At 66.4% G+C, this 24,059-nt stretch overlaps 1 protein-coding gene across 8 annotated transcripts in view; it reads right to left on the bottom strand.

Annotated features, from left to right (window-relative positions):
- Nucleotides 1-2,859: 2,859 nt before the first annotated feature.
- The window catches only part of ATP11A (ATPase phospholipid transporting 11A), a 40,539-nt gene continuing 19,339 nt past the window's right edge, over nt 2,860-24,059 (bottom strand). The window contains exons 11-30 of one of the 8 annotated variants that reach the window (XM_060183716.1): nt 23,853-24,003; nt 23,327-23,524; nt 21,267-21,440; nt 20,541-20,701; nt 20,392-20,463; nt 19,998-20,071; nt 18,100-18,203; nt 17,717-17,898; nt 16,850-17,098; nt 16,523-16,697; nt 16,286-16,388; nt 15,466-15,611; nt 15,065-15,124; nt 14,771-14,898; nt 13,104-13,239; nt 9,504-9,569; nt 9,171-9,274; nt 8,663-8,840; nt 7,508-7,590; nt 2,860-5,009 (exon numbers count right to left, since the gene is read on the bottom strand). In XM_060183716.1, coding sequence (XP_060039699.1) covers nt 7,513-7,590; nt 8,663-8,840; nt 9,171-9,274; nt 9,504-9,569; nt 13,104-13,239; nt 14,771-14,898; nt 15,065-15,124; nt 15,466-15,611; nt 16,286-16,388; nt 16,523-16,697; nt 16,850-17,098; nt 17,717-17,898; nt 18,100-18,203; nt 19,998-20,071; nt 20,392-20,463; nt 20,541-20,701; nt 21,267-21,440; nt 23,327-23,524; nt 23,853-24,003 — 2,539 coding nt within the window. In that variant the 3' untranslated portion in view covers nt 2,860-5,009; nt 7,508-7,512. The other 7 variants (XM_060183717.1, XM_060183721.1, XM_060183722.1 and 4 more) reach the window with 7 other exon arrangements.

Below are 24,059 nucleotides of genomic sequence, written 5' to 3'. Positions count from 1 at the left end.
TGTCCCCAGGTCTCTCTGGTCAGGCAGGTCACTGCTGTCCCCAGGTCCCTCTGGTCAGGCAGGTCACTGCTGTCCCCGGGCCCCTCTGGTTAGGCAGGTCACTGCTGGTCAGGCAGGTCACTGATGTCCCTAGGTCTCTCTGGTCAGGCAGGTCACTGCTGTCCCCAGGTCTCTCTGGTCAGGCAGGTCACTGCTGTCCCCAGGTCCCTCTGGTCAGGCAGGTCACTGCTGTCCCCGGGCCCCTCTGGTCAGGCAGGTCACTGCTGTCCCCAGGTCCCTCTGGTCAGGCAGGTCACTGCTGTCCCCAGGTCCCTCTGGTCAGGCAGGTCACTGCTGTCCCCAGGTCCCTCTGGTCAGGCAAGTCACTGCTGTCCCCGGGCCCCTCTGGTCAGGCAGGTCACTGCTGTCCCCAGGCCTCTCTGGTCAGGCAGGTCACTGCTGTCCCCAGGTCCCTCTGGTCAGGCAGGTCACTGCTGTCCCCAGGCCCCTCTGGTTAGGCAGGTCACTGGTGGTCAGGCAGGTCACTGCTGTCCCCAGGCCCCTCTGGTCAGGCAGGTCACTGCTGTCCCCAGGTCCCTCTGGTCAGGCAGGTCACTGCTGTCCCCGGGCCCCTCTGGTCAGGCAGGTCACTGCTGTCCCCAGGCCTCTCTGGTCAGGCAGGTCACTGCTGTCCCCAGGTCCCTCTGGTCAGGCAGGTCACTGCTGTCCCCAGGCCCCTCTGGTCAGGCAGGTCACTGCTGTCCCCAGGTCCCTCTGGTCAGGCAGGTCACTGCTGTCCCCAGGTCCCTCTGGTCAGGCAGGTCACTGCTGTCCCCAGGCCCCTCTGGTCAGGCAGGTCACTGGTGGTCAGGCAGGTCACTGCTGTCCCCAGGCCCCTCTGGTCAGGCAGGTCACTGCTGTCCCCAGGTCCCTCTGGTCAGGCAGGTCACTGCTGTCCCCGGGCCCCTCTGGTCAGGCAGGTCACTGCTGTCCCAATGCCCCTCTGGTCAGGCAGGTCACTGCTGTCCCCAGGTCCCTCTGGTATGGCAGGTCACTGCTGTCCCCAGACCCCTCTGGTCAGGCAGGTCACTGCTGTCCCCATGCCCCTCTGGTCAGGCAGGTCACTGCTGTCCCCAGGTCCCTCTGGTATGGCAGGTCACTGCTGTCCCCAGGTCCCTCTGGCCACGCAGGTCACTGCTGTCCCCAGGCCCCTCTGGTCAGGCAGGCCACTGCTGTCTGGTCACCCCCCCGTGCCCCGTCCCAACTGGACTCCCCCTGCCCAGTTGGTCGCCCCTCCCCCAGTGTCCCCCCAGGCATGTGTGACAGGATGGGGCCACTCAGCGCTGGACAAGCTGCCCCTCAAGTCCACGGCAGGAAGCGGGCCGGTGCCCAGAGCAGCCAGCTGGCCCTCAGAGGTGTGGGGCCCACCTGCTCCCAGCCCCCAGCCTCGCCTGATGGTTCTGAGGTGCTGAGGGCAGTGCTGAGCGACGTGCCTGGCAGGGTCGGAGCCCCCAGCGGTGAGGCTGTGGGTGCACAGCCCAGCACCACCTCATGCCCCAGGCTGGCTGGCACCTGGAGCCCAGTTCTCTGTGGAGTGTGAGGCTGGGGTTAGACGGGAAGCTGGGGGAGGCAGTGTGGAGGGACACTTTTGGGGGGTGGGGGGCTCCTGAGGAAAGGGACCCTGGGGATGGGGGAGCTCTGGGGGCCGGGGACCCTGGGATGTGTTTCTTGGGGCCTGGGGGGGTGGGGTGGAATCTGGAGGAGGGGCCGGGCCAGGCCTGGCTCAGATGGGGGTGTTGGAAGGTATCCCCGGGAATTGGCTGCGCGGAGCCGGGTTCCGAACCCCCACACAGCCGCCCAGGCAGGGGGGACGGCAGGGACCCCAGGCCCCTCCGGCTGCACCCCCAGGGCTCAGCTCTCCAGGCGTGAGAAGCCCAGGCAGTGCGTGAGTTTCTTCGTAAACGTTTTATTTTATTGGACATAGACAGAGAGAAATTGAGAGATGAGGGAGACGGAGAGGGAGAGAGACAGAGAGACATCTGCAGCCCTTTTTCACCGCTTCTGAAGCCTCCCGCTTGAACCAGGGGCTTGAACCCGGGCCCTTGTGCACTGCAGTGTGTGCGCTCTACCAGGTGCGCCACCCTGACCCCTGTACTGGATTCTATTTTATTGCCAGCGGCGATGTTGCTGGGCCTCAGTGTCTGCACGACAAGTCCACTTCTCCCACTGGCCAATCCTTTCTCCCTTTCTTTCTTTCTCTCTTTCTTTCTTTCTTTCTTTCTTTCTTTCTTTCTTTCTTTCTTTCTCTTTCTTCCGTTCTTTCTTTGATAGACTAGAGAGAAATGGAGAGGGAAAAGGGAGTATAGAGGAGAGAGAGAGAGAGAGACCTGTAGCCCTGTTCCACCACTTGTGACATTTTCCCCCTGCTGGTGGGGAGTGAAGGCTTGAACCGGGTACCTTGTACATGGAAACATGCACTCGTCCAGTGTGTCACCACCCAATCCCCTGTGCATGTTTTATTATTATTATTATTATTATTATTATTATTATTTTATTGTATGGTAGGGGGTTTGTGCCTGCACAACAAGCCCACCACTCTCTGAGGCCATTTTCCCCCCTTTCTTTCTTTCTTTCTTTCTTTCTTTCTTTCTTTCTTTCTTTCTTTCTTAGATAGGATAGAGAGAAATTGAGAGGGGAGGGGAAGACCAAAAGGGAGAGAGACCCCTGCAGTCCTGCTCCACTGCTCGTGAAGCTCCCCCCTGCAAGTGGGGACCAGGGGCTTGAACCCAGATCCTTGTGCCTGGGAACAGATGTGCTCAGCCGAGTGTGCCCTGCCCGTCCGTGTGTGTGTGCGTGCGTGTGTAAGAGACTCCACAGGAGACTGGTCTAAGTCACATTTAATTGTCCAGAGCGGTCAGCGGATCAGGGGTCAGAGCCGGAGGCTGCCGGAGTCTGGACGCACCTGCTGGCCTCACCGGGTCACGGTGACTCCAGAGCCGAGGGCTGACGGTACAGAGACGTTCGCCGCAGACACACGGGTTCGGCGGGCCAGGGGACGGGGACACAGGAGCTCAGCTCGGGACGAGATGGAGTGATATGGGTGTTTCCACGAGGTGAAAGTAAGAGCTTAGAGTCTCACCCGCAGGCGTGTTTTCTGCAGAGTTGAAGCACGCTTTCCTGAGAGTCCGTGTGTCCTCACCACAGCTCTGCAGGCCAGGCCCAGGAGAAGCCCCCCAGTCTGCTGGGGGCAGTGACACACAGGGGTCGCGGGAGTGTGGCGTGTGACGTGGGCTCTGAGACAGTCGGCGTAGCTGCTCCCGGCTGGCCCAGCCAGCGGGACAGGATGCAGAAGCTTCCAGAACGTGCTGGGGAGCCCCTCCCACGGCTGAGAAGGTCCCCCGGCCCTCCCTGGGGCTGCCTCTGTGGGCATGGGGGTCTCCGCCCAGGCAGGAGTCCCCAGGACTCTCAGACAGCTTCTGGGGCCAGAAGTGATTCTCAGGTATTTCTGTAGCCAGCGGTGATGGGGGCTGGGAGCTAGGCTGCTCTGTGCCCCCAGGGCCGCTGAAGGGGTGTGGAGGTGTGGGGGGCTTCAGCCCAGCCCCTCACAGACCCTGGGCACCTGGAGAGGGAAGGGCAGGGACAGGACATGGGGACTACAGGGCAGGAGGTCCAGCAGAACTCTGAGGGGACACAGCAGCGGGGGGAGTCCCGGTCCATGTGGGGGGAGCAACCAAGGGTCCCTGAGGGGAGAACTCAGGGGCCGAACCACTGGCCAGCTGGTCCTGGGGGCCCCTCTCCCTCCTGGCCCTTGTCCCCAAGCCCCAGCTCACACAGCTTCTGTTTCGTAGTGGGGTGCACCCCATGGGGCCGTCCTCGAAGGGAGAGGAGGCTGCCCTTAAGGCTCAAGGATGGGCACAGAAAGCGAAACCCAGGTGGGGACACAGAGCAGACCGAGGCCGGGTGGGGCCAGGCCCCCAGCGGGAGGACACCCTGCTCACAACGCTCGCCAGAACTCCAGCGTTGTTTCACCAACTTAAAAAAAAGGCTTAAAAAAATACTTTAAAAAATCAGATATGGTGTGTTTGACCAAGAAAAAAAAAAGAAAAAAAAGAAAGAAGAAAAAAGGTAAAAACAGCTATGAAAATACTTCAGTGCAAAGGCCATTGTGAGGTTTCTAAAAAAATACCTTACAAAGGATTTGTCAGCAAGACTCGGGGGGACGGTCCCCCCAGGCCTGGGACACCATGTGGGGCAGAGACACCATCATGGGGGCAAGGGAAGGGGTGGCAGACGCGGGGACGAGGGGTTCAGGCTGGCGGCTCGAGGTACCGGTTCGACCTCCGGGTCTTTGGTATGGTGACCACCCCTCCGCGGGCACCGGGGCCCAGCCGGCCTCCGTCCACAGCATGAAGGGCCCAGTGGCCGGGCGGCAGGACTGGGAATGTCCCCAGGCGCGGCCCGAACCTGGACCGTAGTGGCCGGGGCCTTAAGGCGCTTGTGTCCGGCAGGCCGTGTCCACTCAGAGGGGACAGAGGGCAGGGGACAGCTCACAGCAAGGTTGGTCAGGGTGGCCGTGGGCATCAGGTCCCAGCTTGCCCCCTGGGGGCGAAGGCTACTTCCGTGAGGACGCCCAGGGTCAGCCCACGCCCGGTGCACACTGCCCTGCAGGAGAGGGGACAGGGGTGGGGCGCAGGGACTCCCGCTAGGCCACCAGGCACAGGTGGGCATGGCTCGGGGTGAGCGGCCGGCGTCTAGCGGCCGGCGTCCAAGAGGTGAGAGCCGGGGGTGGGGCTCTGTGCTTGTGGGGAGGGGGCCTCCAGTCACGCCTCCCCCCTGCGGCGCGCTGAGGCTCCCGGGAGGACCGGCACCCACACTTGTGCTCTGGGAGGTACGGCCTGGGGAGCATCCACCGGAGTCCAGGGCCTCAGCCGGGCCGGGCAGGGCGGTCAGCGCTCATGGCGGGGGCCGGGGCTCTGTGGGCAGGGCAGCCAGCTCAATCGGGGGGGGGGCCCCTGGCGGGCGCCTTCTGCCTAGAACAGAGCACGGGGTCAGTGGACGCCCCCACCCCACCCCCCAGGCAGGCTGCGGGCGGCGGCCCTCGGCCCCAAGGAGGGGCGGTCAGCGTGGACCCTGGGGACAGGGCACGGCAGGCACGGCACACGGGCAGGAGGCAGGGTGGGCGGTCACAGCACACGGGCGTTACCGTCACGGCTAAGGGCGCCTTCGTTGTGGGGGGTCTGCCAACAGAGGCCGGTGCCCAGCTCTGTGCCCAGCTCTGTGCCTCGCGCTCCTCTGCAAGGCAGGGAGGGCACACTGAGGTGGGGGCCACAGGACCACCTCTGCGCGGTCACTGGCCACTGCTGGCTTCTGGACAGTGCTCTGAGGAGGTGTCCAGAAGGACAGTCCCCGACACCTGCCTGCCCATCCGCCAATCCTTCTGTCCCCAGTCTCTTGTCACTTACTGGCCTTCACCTCCTCTCTGTCCCTCTGCCCCTGGCTGGCCCCTGTCCACCTGTCCTTGTCCCCCTGCCCCTGTCCCTTGGCCTGTCTCTGGTCAGACAGAAGTGTTCAGGCCCCAACAGACTCTGCCCTGGGTACCCCCTCCCGCTGGCTGCACCCCCACAAAGAGGCCGTGGTCACAGGTGGGGGAGGACCACAGGCCTGAGCCTACGGGTGGGGCGCGACAGACAGTGACTGTCAACTGAGAGCCCTGGCTCAAAGGCCAGGGAGGTGGAAGGTTCCAGAAAGAAGGAGCCCAGGGGTCTGAGCCAGCTCCCCACCCTGCCTGCTGCCCGTCTGCTCTGCAGTTCTGCTGGGCCTGGCTGCCCACTGACCCCCGAGTGAGGGAGGGGAGACCATGCTCTCCTCAGTGGACCATGAGGCCCAGGGGGGACACAGTGCCCAGTCTGCCTGGAGGTGCCCACAGCCTGGCCGGGGGACACGGTGCCCAGTCTGCCTGGAGGTGCCCACACACAGCCTGCCGGGGGACACGGTGCCCAGTCTGCCTGGAGGTGCCCACAGCCTGGCCGGGGGACACAGTGCCCATTCTGCCTGGAGGTGCCCACAGCCTGGCCAGGGGACATGGTGCCCAATCTGCCTGGAGGTGCCCACACACAGCCTGCCGGTGGACACGGTGCCCAGTCTGCCTGGAGGTGCCCACAGCCTGGCCGGGGGACACGGTGCCCAATCTGCCTGGAGGTGCCCACACACAGCCTGCCGGGGGACACGGTGCCCAGTCTGCCTGGAGGTGCCCACACACAGCCTGCCGGGGGACACGGTGCCCAGTCTGCCTGGAGATGCCCACAGCCTGGGGGGACACGGTATCCAGTCTGCCTGGAGGTGCCCACACACAGCCTGCTGGGAGACACGGTGTCCAGTCTGCCTGGAGGTACCCACACACAGCCTGGCCGGGGGACATGGTGTCCAGTCTGCCTGGAGGTGCCCACAGCCTGGTCGGGGGACACGGTGCCCAGTCTGCCTGGAGGTGCCCACAGCCTGGTCGGGGGACACGGTGCCCAGTCTGCCTGGAGGTGCCCACAGCCTGGGGGGACAAGGTGCCCAGTCTGCCTGGAGGTGCCCACAGCCTGGCCGGGGGACATGGTGCCCAGTCTGCCTGGAGGTGCCCACAGCCTGGCCGGGGGACACGGTGCCCAGTCTGCCTGGAGGTGCCCACAGCCTGGCCGGGGGACACAGTGCCCATTCTGCCTGGAGGTGCCCACACACAGCCTGGCCGGGGGACACGGTGCCCAGTCTGCCTGGAGGTGCCCACAGCCTGGCCGGGGACACGGTGCCCATTCTGCCTGGAGGTGCCCACACACAGCCTGCCGGGGGACACGGTGCCCAGTCTGCCTGGAGGTGCCCACACACAGCCTAGCCGGGGGACACAGTGCCCAGTCTGCCTGGAGGTGCCCACACACAGCCTGGCCGGGGGACACGGTGCCCAGTCTGCCTGGAGGTGCCCACAGCCTGGCCGGGGGACATGGTGCCCAGTCTGCCTGGAGGTGCCCACAGCCTGGCCGGGGGACACGGTGCCCAGTCTGCCTGGAGGTGCCCACAGCCTGGCCGGGGGACACAGTGCCCATTCTGCCTGGAGGTGCCCACACACAGCCTGGCCGGGGGACACGGTGCCCAGTCTGCCTGGAGGTGCCCACAGCCTGGCCGGGGACACGGTGCCCATTCTGCCTGGAGGTGCCCACACACAGCCTGCCGGGGGACACGGTGCCCAGTCTGCCTGGAGGTGCCCACACACAGCCTAGCCGGGGGACACAGTGCCCAGTCTGCCTGGAGGTGCCCACACACAGCCTGGCCGGGGACACGGTGCCCATTCTGCCTGGAGGTGCCCACACACAGCCTGCCGGGGGACACGGTGCCCAGTCTGCCTGGAGGTGCCCACACACAGCCTAGCCGGGGGACACGGTGCCCAGTCTGCCTGGAGGTGCCCACACACAGCCTGGCCCGGGGTGGGGAGTGGGCCTTGAGAAGGGCCCGGGGCTGGCGGTGGCCCAGGAGAGAGAGGTGGAGGTGTCACCTGTTTCAGAAAGGCAGAGAGCTGGAGGTCTGAGAGAGCATGAAGATGGCGGACTGCTCCACAGAAAGGCACCGCTTCCGCGTCTGGCGGGGCGGCCAGCAAGAGCGAGGCAGAGGGACAGGCCAGCAAGGAGAGAAACGAGACGAGTGAGGTCAAGCAGCCCCTGCCCTGGGGGCACGTGGCCGGGGGCTGCACCCGGTGGGCCTCCTGGGGCTGTTCCGGGCTTGGCCGGCCTCCGGCCGCCGGTGAGGACGGGTCTGGCCTGACCGTGACCCGAGACCCCCGTCACGGATTCCCACAGAGTTCCCGCAGTGGGCGAGGGGTGTGGGGGCACCGACCTCAGCAGCGCAGCCATGCCAGGTGACACCCAGTGAGCCCCCGCCCCCACCCCCACGATGGGGCTGGCCGTGCCCCCACCCGGTCCTGTCCCCTGGGGCTCCGGGAGCGTCCACACCGCAGGCTGTGGTCCTAGCGGCCCCTGCCCCGCCCCGAGCCGGCCTCGCCCTCACACCCAGTCTGTCCCACCAGGATGCGCACGGGGCCCGGACCCACCCCAGCGCCCCGCTGGCTGCCCCTTCTCAACCCTGCTCGGGACCCTGGACCCGTGACCTCTGAACCCCAGGCCGTGACCTCCCCTCCCCACGGACACTACCCCTCCCCAGCCTACAGTGATGCCCCTCCCCACCCCCTCCCTCACCCCGTGACCTGACCCCTCCTCCTCTCACCTGCACCCTCGCACACCCCGCCCCTGCCCCCCTCCCCTATGCCCTGCCCCCTCCCCTGCACCTTCCCCCCTGCCCCCTGCCTTACTCCCCTGCACCTTCCCCCCTGCCCCCTGCCCCCTCACCTGTGTCCCTTGCCCCTGCCCTACTCCCCTGCACCTTCCCCCTGCCCCCTGCCCCACTCCCCTGCACCTTCCCCCTGTCCCCTGCCCCCTCACCTGTGTCCCTTGCCCCTGCCCTACTCCCCTGCACCTTCCCCCTGTCCCCTGCCCCCTCACCTGTGTCCCTTGCCCCTGCCTTACTCCCCTGCACCTTCCCCCCTGCCCCCTGCCCCACTCCCCTGCATCTTCCCCCTGTCCCCTGCCCCCTCACCTGTGTCCCTTGCCCCTGGCCTACTCCCCTGCACCTCCACCCCTGCCCCATTCCCCTGCACCTTCCCCCTCACCTGTGCCCTCTGGGTGGCGCTGGGCCACAGCTGGTAACACAGGACCTTCTTGAGGACGTCGGGCAGGAGGCTGACGGTGACCAGCAGGGTGATGGCCAGCCAGGCGGGTGCCCCGGACAGCAGCTGGAGGAAGACGTGGTACATCCTCTGGGAGCTGAGGAAAGGCCTGTGGGTGGGCAGGCGGGTCAGTGGGGGGACCCACTGGGTGGGGGCGGGGTCAGGAGTTGGAGGAGGACTTAACTGGGTGGGGGGCGCAGTCAATGTGGGGGGACCCACTGGGTGAGGTGTGGGTCAGCAGGTGGGGGACCCCACAGGACAGGAAGTGATGCGTTGCCCAGTGGGCCGCCCTGCCTGACTCCAGGACCCAGGCGGAGCAGGCCTGCAGGGGGCTGGGAGGGGAGGGTGGGGATGGTGGGGCCTGGGGGGGCTATCTGTGGCAGGGTGGGGGTGGTGTGGGGCAGGTGGGGCCGGGTGAGGCCTTGGGGAGGGGGCCTACCAGATGACGCCCCCCCAGAGCAGGGAGAAGGCCACGTAGAACAGGAGGGAGCCCCAGATGACAAGGTGGTTGACCCAGGTCCAGTACTGTGTGTCCAGCGCCAGCTGGGGGCAGGGGCACAGGCACTCAGGGTCACGTCAGAGCTGGCGACGACCGGGGCAGGGTCAGCTGGGGCCTGCGCTGGGCAGTGAGTGCCCCACCCTCGGGGGCTGTGACCACGGCCGAGGCCGCACGTGTCTGGGAGGGAGGAGGGCTTCGGGCCGGCCCCTCCGCGGCCATGACCACCCCGGGCTCGGGCGCCCCGGCCTTGCCCGTGCACAGGTGGACACGCACCTTGAGAGTGACCGTGAAGACCATCACCGTGAACACCAGAGTCCCGAACGTCCAGTTGCCAAAGATCTGAGGAGACGCCCGGCAAGAGCACCCAGTCACCCAGGGCTGAGCACCCAGTCACCCAGGGCTGAGCACCCAGTCACCCAGGGCTGAGCACCCAGTCACCCAGGGCTGAGCACCCAGTCACCCAGGGCTGAGCACCCAGTCACCCAGGGCTGAGCACCCAGTCACCCAGGGCTGAGCACCCAGTCACCCAGGGCTGAGCACCCAGTCTCTCAGGGATGAGCACCCAGTCTCACAGGGCCCTGAGCACCCTCACTCTCCTCAGCCCAGACTGGTTGGGTGAACAGAGGGCAGGACCCCAGGCCCATGTCCTGGACCCTCTGGGCTCTGGACTCTGACTGCCTAGCAGCATCTCATGGCTGGGGGTCTCACACCTGGCCTAGGGGAGTGCTGACCCCTCACTTCCAGGTAGAGAGAGAAAGAACCTTCCACTGGACAAGGTGGCTTCCCACTGCTGCACACACCTAGCGCGCTCCCAGAGGGGCCCACACGGTGCTCCCCAGAGGGCCCAAGTCCCTGCACAGTGCTGTCCAGAGGGCCTAAGTCCCCGCAAGGTGCTCCCAGTGGGGCCGAGTCCTCCCTTGCATGGTGCTCCCAGAGGGCCTGAGTCATTCCCAGAAGGCCAAGTCCTCCCCTACATGGTGCTCCCAGAAGGCTCTGAGTCCCTGCACGGTGCTCCCAGAGGGCTGAGTCCCTGCACGGTGCTCCCCAGAGGGCTCTGAGTCCCTGCATGGTTTTCCCAGAGGGCTGAGTCCCTGCACGGTGCTCCCCAGAGGGCTGAGTCCCTGCATGGTGCTCCCAGTGGACCCGAGTCCCTGCAGAGTGCTCCCCAGAGGGCTCTGAGTCCCTGCATGGTTTTCCCAGAGGGCTGAGTCCCTGCACAGTGCTCCCAGAGGCCCTGAGTCCCTGCATGGTGCTCCCAGAGGCCTGAGTCCCTGCACGGTGCTCCCAGAGGCCCTGAGTCCCTGCACGGTGCTCCCAGAAGGCTCTGAGTCCCTGTACGGTGCTCCCCAGAGAGGTTGAGTCCCTGCACGGTGCTCTCAGTGGGCCCTGAGTCCCTGCACAGTGCTCCCAGAGGCCCTGAGTCCCTGCACAGTGCTCCCAGAGGCCCTGAGTCCCTGCACAGTGCTCCCAGAGGCCCTGAGTCCCTGCACGGTGCTCCCCAGAGGGCTCTGAGTCCCTGCATGGTTTTCCCAGAGGGCTGAGTCCCTGCACAGTGCTCCCAGAGGCCCTGAGTCCCTGCATGGTGCTCCCAGAGGCCTGAGTCCCTGCACGGTGCTCCCAGAGGCCCTGAGTCCCTGCACGGTGCTCCCCAGAGGGCTGAGTCCCTGCACGGTGCTCCCGAGGCCCTGAGTCCCTGCACGGTGCTCCCCAGAGGGCTGAGTCCCTGCACGGTGCTCCCAGTGGACCCGAGTCCCTGCAGAGTGCTCCCCAGAGGGCTCTGAGTCCCTGCATGGTTTTCCCAGAGGGCTGAGTCCCTGCACAGTGCTCCCAGAGGCCCTGAGTCCCTGCATGGTGCTCCCAGAGGCCCTGAGTCCCTGCACGGTGCTCCCAGAAGGCTCTGAGTCCCTGCACGGTGCTCCCCAGAGAGGTTGAGTCCCTGCACAGTGCTCCCAGTGGGCCCTGAGTCCCTGCACAGTGCTCCCAGAGGCCCTGAGCCCCTGCACAGTGCTCCCAGAGCCCTGAGTCCCTGCATGGTGCTCCCGGAGGCCTGAGTCCCTGCATGGTGCTCCCGGAGGCCTGAGTCCCTGCACGGTGCTCCCAGAGCCCTGAGTCCCTGCACGGTGCTCCCAGAGCCCTGAGTCCCTGCACGGTGCTCCCAGAGACCTGAGTCCCTGCATGGTGCTCCCAGAGGCCTGAGTCCCTGCACGGTGCTCCCAGAGGCCCTGAGTCCCTGCACGGTGTTCCCAGAGGCCCTGAGTCCCTGCACGGTGCTCCCAGAGGCCTGAGTCCCTGCACGGAGCTCCCAGAGCCCTGAGTCCCTGCATGGTACTCCCAGAGCCCTGAGTACCCTGGTGCTCCCAGAGGCCCTGAGTCCCTGCACGGTGCTCCCAGAGCCCTGAGTCCCTACACGGTGCTCCCAGAGCCCTGAGTCCCTGCACGGTGCTCCCAGAGGCCTGAGTCCCTACACGGTGCTCCCAGAGCCCTGAGTCCCTGCACGGTGCTCCCAGAGCCCTGAGTCCCTGCACGGTGCTCCCAGAGCCCTGAGTCCCTGCACGGTGCTCCCAGAGCCCTGAGTCCCTGCACGGTGCTCCCAGAGCCCTGAGTCCCTGCACGGTGCTCCCAGAGGCCTGAGTCCCTGCACGGTGCTCCCAGAGGCCCTGAGTCCCTGCACGGTGCTCCCAGAGCCCTGAGTCCCCTGGTGCCTTGTTCCCAAAGGATCCTTGTGGCTTGAGGTCTCACCTGGTGGGGGGGACAGGCCTGCCCAGCCCAGGGGCGCCCTCTCTCTCTTCCTGTCTCTTCCTCTCCGTGTCTTTCCCTCTCCTGCATCTCTCTGCTTCTTTGTCTCCCTCCCTGTGTGTCTCTCCCTCATTCCGTATCTCTCCCCCTCTTTGTGTCTCTGTCTTTGTCTTCTGTGTATTTCTGTCTCTTTGTTTTTGCATCTCTCCATCTCGCTGTCTCTCCCTCTGTGTCTCTCTGTCTCCCTCTGCATCTCTGTGTCTCTGTCTCTCCCTGAGTGGGAAGGGGGGCCTGGATTAGGGAGACCGCCCCCCACAGGCCTCAGTCCCACAGGTTGGCCATGAGTCTCAGATCCGCTTGGAAAAACCTTAGAAAAATACCATCTGGGAAGGTGGGTCATGGGAATGGGGACAGAGGAGCAAGGACAGTCACACACAGCACAGGGACAGCAGGTGGACACATGGGTCCCGGCCAGAGGACGGGGACACGGACGGACCTGAGGGCGGGGACAGTGACCGCAGGGCCCGTGCTGTGCACAGCCCGGGGACAGTGTGGGCCAGGGGTGCAGAACAGGGACGTGGGGACACGTAGGGAGCAGGAGGGGTGGGGACAGTGAGTGTGGGGCCCGTCTGTCACAGCACGGGGACTCTGGGTCAGGGCCATGGCATGGGACGTGGGCAGAAGGGCTGTCCCTCTCTCCAGGTGTTCCCAGGCCTGCCGTCACCCAGAGAGAAGGGGTCACACAGTGGACACGGGACACCGCCCCCGCGGAGGGGACACAGACCACGAGACCACGCGCGCGCCCTGACTGGACACGGCAGCCACTGAGGTGGGCACGGCAGACGGGACAGAGCGCGGTGGTCTTACCGTGTGCGAGCCGGCGGCCGCGAGCTGGGCAAGGTGAGGGGGAGAGGAGATGTGAAGCACCCACGGGCCACACGGCCACTCAGCCCTGCCCCCCCGGCGGTGCCACTGAGCCCCAGTACCCACGGGAGCACTCAGTCCTGCTCCCCAGCCGGCAGGACTGAGCCCCAGCACCCCCGAGGAGGGGATGCTCAGTGGTCTGCGTTGGCCCAGCCCGACCCCGGACCTCACCCCCAGCCCTTGTGCCCCCCGCTGCCCTGTCCTCGTGCACACCTGGCCATGGCTGGTGACCGCCGTGTCCTCCAGCAGGAAATAAGCACCGAAGAAAAAGACAAGAGCGTCAAACACGCCCAGGAAAGTCCAGTAGAAGAAAGTCCGCCAGCGGAGGAGAGCGTTCTTGGCCACGTCCCTGCAGGAGGCGCGCTGAGGTCTGCCACCCTGCCCTGACGGCCCCCCCGGTGCCCGCCATGCCCCCTCCCCTGCTCCCCCCTCTGCCTCCCTGTAGAGGCCGGGTCCCTGGCCAGGTGTCCACCCCTGTCCCCCCTTAGAGGCTGGGTCTCTGGCCAGGTGTCCACCCCTGTCCCCCCTTAGAGGCTGGGTCTCTGGCCAGGTGTCCACCCCTGTCCCCCCTTAGAGGCTGGGTCCCTGGCCAGGTGTCCACCCCTGTCTCCCCTTAGAAGCCGGGGTCCCAGGCCAGGTGTCCACCCCTGTCCCCCCTTAGAGGCTGGGTCCCTGGCCAGGTGTCCACCCCTGTCCCCCCTTAGAGGCCGGGTCCCTGGCCAGGTGTCCGCCCCAGTCCCACCTGTAGAGGCCGGGGTCCCTGGCCAGGTGTCCACCCCTGTCTCCCCTTAGAAGCTGGGGTCCCAGGCCAGGTGTCCACCCCTGTCTCCCCTTAGAGGCTGGGTCCCTGGCCAGTGTGTCCACCCCTATCTCCCCTTAGAGGCTGGGTCCCTGGCCAGGTGTCCACCCCTGTCCCCCCTTAGAGGCTGGGTCCCTGGCCAGTGTGTCCACCCCTGTCTCCCCTTAGAGGCTGGGTCCCTGGCCAGGTGTCCACCCCTGTCCCCCCTTAGAGGCTGGGTCCCTGGCCAGTGTGTCCACCCCTGTCTCCCCTTAGAGGCTGGGTCCCTGGCCAGGTGTCCGCCCCGGTCCCACCTGTAGAGGCCGGGGTCCCTGGCCAGGTGTCCACCCCTGTCTCCCCTTAGAGGCTGGGTCCCTGGCCAGTGTGTCCACCCCTGTCTCCCCTTAGAGGCTGGGTCCCTGGCCAGTGTGTCCACCCCTGTCTCCCCTTAGAGGCTGGGTCCCTGGCCAGGTGTCCACCCCTGTCCCCCCTTAGAGGCTGGGTCCCTGGCCAGTGTGTCCACCCCTGTCTCCCCTTAGAGGCTGGGTCCCTGGCCAGGTGTCCGCCCCGGTCCCACCTGTAGAGGCCGGGGTCCCTGGCCAGGTGTCCACCCCTGTCTCCCCTTAGAGGCTGGGTCCCTGGCCAGTGTGTCCACCCCTGTCTCCCCTTAGAGGCTGGGTCCCTGGCCAGTGTGTCCACCCCTATCTCCCCTTAGAGGCTGGGTCCCTGGCCAGGTGTCCACCCCTGTCCCCCCTTAGAGGCTGGGTCCCTGGCCAGTGTGTCCACCCCTGTCTCCCCTTAGAGGCTGGGTCCCTGGCCAGGTGTCCACCCCTGTCCCCCCTTAGAGGCTGGGTCCCTGGCCAGGTGTCCACCCCTGTCTCCCCTTAGAGGCTGGGTCCCTGGCCAGGTGTCCACCCCTGTCCCCCCTTAGAGGCTGGGTCCCTGGCCAGGTGTCCGCCCCGGTCCCACCTGTAGAGGCCGGGGTCCCTGGCCAGTGTGTCCACCCCTGTCTCCCCTTAGAGGCTGGGTCCCTGGCCAGTGTGTCCACCCCTATCTCCCCTTAGAGGCCGGGTCCCTGGCCAGGTGTCCGCCCTGGTCCCACCTGTAGAGGCCGGGGTCCCTGGCCAGTGTGTCCACGCTCACATGCTGCTCCAGGAGGCTGTACAGCAGGATGGGCAGTGACGTGAAGCTGATGTTGTACAGCGTCAGGTAGGCCGTGTCATACAGCGTCTGGAGGGGCACCTGGATTGGGGTGCTGCTCCCCACTCTCCACTCCCAGGGGTGCCCAGCTCACTGTGGGTGCAGCAGCAGGCTCCTAGGGGGCGCCTGCCCCTCCATGGCCACCGCCCTGCATGTGCCCTCCCCTCCCCTCCCCTCCCCTCCCCTCCCTACACACCTGCTGCGAGAACCCGCAGAAAAACTGGTACAGGAACTGAGGGAAGATGAAGCAGACATTCTGGAAGACAGGCCGGGTGGTGTGAGGGCCCCTGCCTGGGCCGGGCCCGCCCGTGGAGGCTCATCCGTGGAGGAGCGCCCGTGAAGGCTCGCCCATGAAGGCTTCCCCGTGAAGGCTCGCCCATGGAGGCTCATCCGTGAAGGCTCGCCCGTGGAGGGGCGCCCACACATGAAGGCTCATCCGTGAAGGCCCGCCCGTGGAGGCTCGCCCATGGAGGCCCACCCGTGAAGGCCCACCCGTGAAGGCTCACCCGTGAAGGCTCGCCCGTGGAGGCCCGCCCGTGAAGGCCCGCCCGAGGCGCCTGCCCATGGAGGCCCGATGCCCGCCCGCGTGGCGCCCACCTTGTAGAAGAAGTACTGCACCAGCTCGGAGATGCGCACGTAGTAGAGGTGGCCGTGGACCAGCAGCAGCCTCTGCAGGTGCTTGAACTTGGGGACGGCATAGTCGCTGTTCCTGGCCGCCTGGCGGCCCTCCTTGCCGATGATGCCTGAGGGACAGAGCCGGCCTGGCCCCGGGGACCTGAGCGTCCCCCCACAGTGACCCCGGCCCGCGAACCTGTCTCATCCCAGCCCCTCACCCTGGGGTGCGGCTCACTGACACCCGTATGGGGGTGACCCCGGCCAGTCCTGGAGCCCAGCACCCCGACCCAGCACCCAGCCCAGCACCCAGCACCCAGCCCAGCACCCCGGCCCAGCACCCAGCCCAGCACCCAGCCCAGCACCCCGGCCCAGCACCCAGCCCAGCACCCAGCCCAGCACCCCGGCCAGTCCTGGAGCCCAGCACCCCGGCCCAGCACCCAGCCCAGCACCCCGGCCAGTCCTGGAGCCCAGCACCCCGGCCCAGCACCCAGCCCAGCACCCCACCCAGCACCCAGCCCAGCATCCCAGCCCAGCACCCAGCCCAGTACCCCAGCCAGCACCCCGGCCCAGCATCCAGCCCAGTACCCAGCCCAGCACCCAGCCCAGTACTCACAGCCCAGCACCCCAGCCCAGCACCCTAGCCCAGTACCCCAGCCCAGCACCCCAGCCTAGCACCCCAGCCCAGCACCCCCAGCCAGCACCCTAGCCCAGCACCCAGCCCAGCACCCCGGCCCAGCACCCTGGCCCAGTACCTCCACCCGGCACCCCACCCGGCACCCTGTCCCCACTGCAGGATGCTCACCAATGCCCACGTGAGCCTCCAGGATCATGCTGACGTCATTGGCCCCATCGCCGATGGCCAGGGTGATGGGGTGCTCCTTGGACAACTTTATGAGCTTCACGATCTGGGGGCGGGACGTGCTCCAGGGAGAACCCAGCTCACTCACCTCTGCAGCCACCACGCCTCAGCACCCTCCCCACCCGCCCCTGCCTCAGCACCCTCCCCACCCGCCCCTGCCGCGGGGACCTGGCCCCTCACCTGTGCCTTCTGCAGGGGCGCCATGCGGCAGCACAGCACGGCGCTGCAGTTCCGACACACGGCCAGGAAGAGCTCTCGGTAGCTGCCGGCCGCCGGGTCCTCGGGCGGCTTCATGATGAGGGACAGGGCCGCCCCGTCGATGATCAGCCCAAAGTCCTGCAGCTCCGCAGAGAGGCTGTGCGGGACAGCGGGTGACGCCTGGCGGCCACGGGGCCAGACCCTGCCGGGGGACCCAGCCTTGCCCCTGTGCTGCCCCCCCACCCCGGGGGACCCAGCCTCGCCCCTGTGCTGCCCCCCCACCTGCCCCTGTGCTGACCCGGCTCCCACCCTGAGGTGCTGTCCCGAGGCAGGGCCCCGCCACGCAGCACGGTCTTGCTGAGCTCGAGAAGCACGTCGCGCAGGCCCTGCTCCCCCACGCGCTTGGTGGTCAGCTCCAGCAGCCGCGTGCCCGGCCCGAAGAGCTTGCAGGCGTAGCAGGTGGCCGAGGCCGTCTCCATCTTGTCGCCCGTGAGCACCCACACCTTGATGCCCGCCTTCTGCAGTGCCTCGATGGTGTCCGCCGCCTTCTCCTGCAGCCTGGGGTGGAGACCCAGATGGGCCCGGTCGGTAGGGTCCCCGGCCGCCTCCCTGTCCACTCCGGGCTCAGAGCACGGCCAAGGCTGAGCAGGGACGCTGGACCGGACCAGCCGTGGAGGGTGTGGCGAGTGACGGGCTGGGGACGGCAGCACGGACGGGTCCTGTCCTAACATGACTCGCCGCAGTGACCCTGTGACCGACCACGCCACGTGGCCCCGGGGACCATCCTGGTCTCTCCCGGGAGTCAGCCTCTCAGGCCTCACTCCTGAGGGACCATCCCCAACCCTTCCTGGCATGCTGGGCACACGGCCACTGACAGGGCCTCAGGCAGTCACAGTGTCACAGGTGCAGCTGGCCACACTGCCACATCCCTCTGTCCCTCCACCACTGGACTGCTTCACCTATGGCCTCTGTCCCTCTCTGTCCCCTGTCCCACCTGGCTAACCGGTCCTCCATGGGCTGTTTTCTGTCCCTCCCATCCCTGTGACTCACGGACCCGCCATGGCCTCTGTCCCCACTGTCCCTAGGGCTCACGGACCCGCCACGGCCTCTGTCCACCACGTCCTGTGGCTCACAGACCCTCCACGGCCTCTGTCCCCCACTGTCCCCGTGGCTCACCGGTCCTCCACAGCCGTGGCGCCCAGCAAGGTGAGGTCCGTCTCCACGAGCTCGTAGGCCTCGGCCAGCTTCTGCTCACGGCCCTGCAGTGCCACCTTGGCCTCCTGAAGCCGGGCACTCACGGCCGCGAACTCCTCGGGGCCCAGCCGCTTGTAGGCCACACACAGGGTGCGCAGCCCCTCCTGCAGGTGAGGATGGAGCCTGGTGTCCCAGGAGGAACCTTCCAGAAGCCGCCCTCAGCCCTCCGGGGGGACAGGCTCTGAGTGTGGGCTCGGGGGGACTCAGCAGCCCAGCACTCAACACCAGCACTGTGGGGAGGGGTCCTGGCTGGGAAGCCCGTGTGTGGGGTCCCCTCCATGTCTGGCCCCTTCCCCGAGTCTTACCACAGCATTGTGCTCCACGCGGGCTCGCACCTGCTCTACCTTGCCCTCCACCACTCTGGGGAAGATGGAGGAGTCCGCTCCCTTGCAGAACAGAAAGATGTCCCCTGCAGAGAAGCATAGTGTCGGCAACTGGGGCCACAGAGACCCAGACACAGAGCCCTGGACCCCCGGCCCCCCGGCCCCCTGGCCCCCCTGGTCCCCAGCCCCCGGCCCACCGGCCCCCAGACCCCACCAGCCCCTCTCCACCAAATCCCAGACCTAGTCCCCCAGCCACGGGCCCCCCGGCACAATGGCTCCCGACCCCCCAGGCCCCCCCGGCCCCCAGCCCCTTCCCCACCTGGTACCCAGGCCACCAGGCCGCCGGCCCCCACCCCCTTGCCCCCCGGCCCTCCAGCCCTCCAGCACCCACCAGCCCCTCGCCACCAAGTCCAGACCCAGAGCCCCGGCCTCCCGGCTCCTCAGCCTCCCGGCCCTCCGGCTCCCCAGCCCCCGGCCCCCCGGCACCCCAGCCCCTGCACACCCCGATCCCCAGGCAGCCCCCGGCCCCCAGCCCCCACCCCTCTGGCCCCCCAGCCCTTGCCCCCAGGGTCCCCCAGCTCCCCGGCCCCCCCAGCCCCTGCCCCCCAGGCCCCTGTCCCCTGGTCCCCAGTCCCTACCAGCCCCTCGCCACCAAGTCCAGACCCAGAGCCCCGGCCCTCCAGCCCCCCACCCCCGGACCCCTCACCCCTCGCCACACAATAAGACACAAACGGAGTGGGTGGAAGGTGGAGCCGGGCCCAGCCTCTCACCACTGAGTGACCAGTTCTGAGCCAGGCCTGTGCTCCCTGACCCTGAGTGAAGACGGGGGTGGGGGCTCCCGGTAGAGCACCTGTCACTGTGCTCAAGGGCCCGGGTTCAAGCCCCACTCCCCACCTGCAGGGGCAAGCTTCACACAGGGAAGCAGGTCTGCAGGTGTCTCTGTCTCTTACCCTTCCTCACAATGTCCCCCCCCATGTTTTTTTCTTTGTTTTACTGTAGTCCTGCTCAGCTCTGGCTGATGGTGGTGTGGGGGATTGAACCTGGGACCTCAAGCCTCAGGCAGGAGAGTCTCTGCATAACCATTATGCTGTCTGCCCCTGCCTCTTCTCAATTTCTCTTATTAAATTAAATTAAGTAATTATTGGATAGAGAGAGAAATTTAGAGAGAAGAGGGAGATAGAGAGGGAGAGAGACAGACACCTGCAGCCCTGCTCCACCACTCATGAAGCTCCCCCTGCAGGTGGGGACCAGGGCTTGTGGACTATAGTTCAGGAGGTGACAGGGACAGGAAGTGACAGGGACAGGAGGTGACAGGGACAGGAGGTGACAGGGACAGGTGGTGACAGAGGACAGGTGACAGGGACAGGAGGTGACAGAGGACAGGAGGTGACAGGGACAGGAAGTGACAGGGACAGGAGGTGACAGAGGACAGGTGACAGGGACAGGTGACAGAGGACAGGAGGTGACAGAGGAAGGAAGTGACAGGGACAGGAGGTGACAGAGGACAGGTGACAGGGACAGGAGGTGACAGGGACAGGAGGTGACCGAGGATGGGTGACAGGGACAGGAGGTGACCGAGGATGGGTGACAGGGACAGGAGGTGACAGAGGACAGGAGGTGACAGGGACAGGAGGTGACACAGGACAGGAAGTGACACATGACAGGAAGTGACAGGGACAGGAGGTGACAGAGGATGGGTGACAGGGACAGGAGGTGACAGAGGACAGGAGGTGACAGGGACAGGAGGTGACATAGGACAGGAGGTGACAGAGGACAGGTGACAGGGACAGGAGGTGACAGAGGATGGGTGACAAGGACAGGAGGTGACAGAGGACAGGAGGTGACAGGGACAGGAGGTGTAAGGCAGGGGCGTGTCTCACCTGTGGCTGCCCGCACAATCACGCTCATCCTTCTCCGCACGGAGTCGAAGCTCAGGACCTCCAGCAGCTCAAACCTGCAAGGAGGCGTGAGGGCTCCCACCTGCTAGGGGCCTTGGACCAGGGCTGACCGTCTGCAGGGCCCTCAGCCCTCCATGTCTGTGGGGACGGGACCAGGGGTGCCAGTGGCCTGCAGAACATTCTAGAAGCCGGAAGCTCCCCATCCTCACACAGCACCCGGCTCCAACTCCACTCCAATTCTCGGGGTTCCGGGGGTAGAGGGGCCTCCCTGCCCCCGAGGGCCCACCCCGCGCCCTGTCTGCACCCTGCCCGCACCCTGCCCGCTCCCTGCCCGTGCCCTGCCCGCGCCCTGCCCGCACCCCGACGCCGCCCCCACCTCTCGATGTCATTGTCCCTGTTGAGAATCTCCATGTGGTTGTCTCTGAGCCGCAGGTAGGTGAAGCCCAGCCTGTGGGGACGGGGGACGCTGCAGGGCATGGGGGGACGGGCGGAGGGCATGTGCAGTCACCCAGCACCCGGGCGCACCTCTGGATGCCTTCCACCAGGGCCACCTCATCGGGCGAGGACGAGATGTACACGCAAGACTTGCCGTCCGGGGGCTTGTGGGGGCCGTCAGGCTCGTCCTCCTCCTTCACCTGGACGGTGTGGCAGAGGCAGAGGGCCCGGAAAAACAGCTCCTCTTGCTCCTGCAGGGGCAACGGCCACCGTCCCTGCGTGTCCCTCACCGGGGGCCCGGGCCACCTCCCCTGAGCAGGACCCGACGTCCAGGGCATAACCCGGGACATGGCTCAGGACACATGGCCACGGGTGGGGGCAGGATGGGACGGGGGTGGGACAGCACAGGATGGGACAGAGACAAAGACAGCGATGGGGACAGACATGGGGACAAGGACGGGGACAGGACAGGACGGGACAGAGACAGCGATGGGGATGGGGACGGGGATAGGGACAAGGATGGGGACAGAACAGCACAGGACGGGACAGAGACAAAGACAGCAATGGGGACGGGGACGGGGACAAGGATGGGGACAGGACCGGACAGGACAGAGACAAAGACAGCGATGGGGACAAGGATGGGGATGGGGACAAGGATGGGGATGGGGACAAGGATGGGGATGGGGACGGGGATGGGGACAGGGACAAGGATGGGGATGGGACAGGACGGGACGGGGACGAGGATGGGGGCAAGGACGGAGATGAGGATGGGGCTGGGACAGGGCTGGGGACAGGGACAGACCCAGCAGCACCCACCTTCCCGCTGATACCGGGGGAGGAGTCAATCATGTCGATGCCTGAGGACCCGGGCAGCACCTGGCCGTTGCAGATGGCGTGGGGCACGTACACCTGGCCCTCGATGCAGCACTCCCGGAACTCCATGTTGTTCTCCGTCAGCGTGCCCGTCTTGTCTGTGAACACGTACTCCACCTGCACGGGGCACGGACACGGGCTCGGAGTGCTGGGTGTGGGGACACGGACACGGGACACGGGCTTGGAGTGCTGGGTGTGGGGACATGGACACGGGACATGGGCTCAGAGTGCTGGGTGTGGGGACACAGGACACAGGACATGGGCTCAGAGTGCTGGGTGTGGGGACACGGGCTCAGAGTGCTGGGTGTGGGGACACGGGCTCAGAGTGCTGTTTGTGGGGACACGGGACACGGGACATGGGCTCAGAGTGCTGGGTGTGGGGACACGGGACACGGGACATGGGCTCAGAGTGCTGGGTGTGGGGACACGGGACACGGGCTCAGAGTGCTGGTTGTGGGGACACGGGACACGGGACATGGGCTCAGAGTGCTGGGTGTGGGGACACGGGACACGGGACATGGGCTCAGAGTGCTGGGTGTGGGGACACGGACACGGGACATGGGCTCAGAGTGCTGGGTGTGGGGACATGGGACATGGGCTCAGAGTGCTGGGTGTGGGGACACAGGACACAGGACATGGGCTCAGAGTGCTGGGTGTGGGGACACGGGACACGGGCTCAGAGTGCTGGGTGTGGGGACACGGGACACGGGCTCAGAGTGCTGGGTGTGGGGACACGGGCTCAGAGTGCTGGGTGTGGTGACACGGACACGGGACATGGGCTCAGAGTGCTGGGTGTGGGGACACAGACACGGGACATGGGCTCAGAGTGCTGGGTGTGGGGACACAGGACACAGGACATGGGCTCAGAGTGCTGGGTGTGGGGACACGGGCTCAGAGTGCTGGGTGTGGTGACACGGGATACGGGACATGGGCTCAGAGTGCTGGGTGTGGGGACACGGGACACGGGCTCAGAGTGCTGGTTGTGGGGACACGGGACATGGGCTCAGAGTGCTGGGTGTGGGGACACGGACACGGGACATGGGCTCAGAGTGCTGGGTGTGGGGACACGGACACGGGACACGGGCTCAGAGTGCTGGGTGTGGGGACATGGGACATGGGCTCAGAGTGCTGGGTGTGGGGACACAGGACACAGGACATGGGCTCAGAGTGTTGGGTGTGGGGACACGGGACACGGGCTCAGAGTGCTGGGTGTGGGGACACGGACACGGGACATGGGCTCAGAGTGCTGGGTGTGGGGACACGGGCTCAGAGTGCTGGGTGTGGTGACACGGACATGGGACATGGGCTCAGAGTGCTGGGTGTGGGGACACGGGACACGGGCTCAGAGTGCTGGGTGTGGGGACACGGGCTCAGAGTGCTGGGTGTGGTGACACGGACACGGGACATGGGCTCAGAGTGCTGGTTGTGGGGACACGGGATACGGGACATGGGCTCAGAGTGCTGGGTGTGGGGACACGGGACACGGGCTCAGAGTGCTGGTTGTGGGGACACGGGACATGGGCTCAGAGTGCTGGGTGTGGGGACACGGACACGGGACATGGGCTCAGAGTGCTGGGTGTGGGGACATGGGACATGGGCTCAGAGTGCTGGGTGTGGGGACACGGGACACGGGCTCAGAGTGTTGGGTGTGGGGACACGGGACACGGGCTCAGAGTGCTGGGTGTGGGGACACGGGCTCAGAGTGCTGGGTGTGGTGACACGGACACGGGACATGGGCTCAGAGTGCTGGGTGTGGGGACACGGGCTCAGAGTGCTGGGTGTGGTGACACGGACATGGGACATGGGCTCAGAGTGCTGGGTGTGGGGACACGGGCTCAGAGTGCTGGGTGTGGTGACACGGACACGGGACATGGGCTCAGAGTTTTGGGTGTGGGGACACGGACACGGGACAAGGGCTCAGAGTGCTGGGTGTGGGGACACGGACACGGGACACGGGCTCAGAGTGCTGGGTGTGGGGACAGTGGCCTGGGGGCAGTCCTGACCTGGCCCAGCTCCTCGTTGAGGTCCGAGGTGTTGACCAGGGGCCCCTCTCCGCTGTCCTCATCAAGCATGAGCTGATCCCAGGCCAGGAAGTAGGAGCCCAGGAACTTCTGCAGCTCCACCGTGACGTACATGGACACCGGGATGATGTAGTTGAACAGGACCATGAAGGCCAGGAAGTCCGTGAAGGCACTCAGGAACTGCGGGGAAGATGAGGACGGATGGACGGATGGACGGATGGATGGCCGGTGACAGACGGGGGACGGACGATGGGGGACGGACATACGGGATGGGCAGGAGACAAGTGACGGACATGGATGGGGGACGAGGGACAGACAGAGGATGGACCGGGTGCAGATGATGGGGGACACGGAGGGTCGGGGGAGGGAGGACGGGGAGAGCGAGGGGCTGACGACAGGGACGGACAGGGACGGATGGCGGGGGACGGATGAGGACGGCGCTGAGCACACCCGCCACACGGCTCTGGAGGGCAGCCCACGGGGACGCGTCCACCCCCGCCGGTCGTACCAGGTTGCGCTGGCGCTCGGCGGCGGTCTTCTGGCTGTACCAGGGCTCGTCCTGCTGAGGCCAGCTCTGCCACACGTATTTGAGGGCCGTGTTGACCAGGGCCTTGCTGATGAGGATGCACAGGTAGACCACCAGGAAGGCGTTCATGGACCTGCGGGCGGGCGGGCGGCTTAGGAGCCAGAGACCCACCCAGGAGAGACCCCCACA

This window comes from Erinaceus europaeus, assembly GCF_950295315.1.
Source record: "Erinaceus europaeus chromosome 5 unlocalized genomic scaffold, mEriEur2.1 SUPER_5_unloc_1, whole genome shotgun sequence".
In the NCBI taxonomy this organism is placed as follows: domain Eukaryota; kingdom Metazoa; phylum Chordata; class Mammalia; order Eulipotyphla; family Erinaceidae; genus Erinaceus; species Erinaceus europaeus.
Note: the sequence above shows the minus strand (reverse complement) of the source record. Positions and strands in the feature narration are given on the sequence as shown.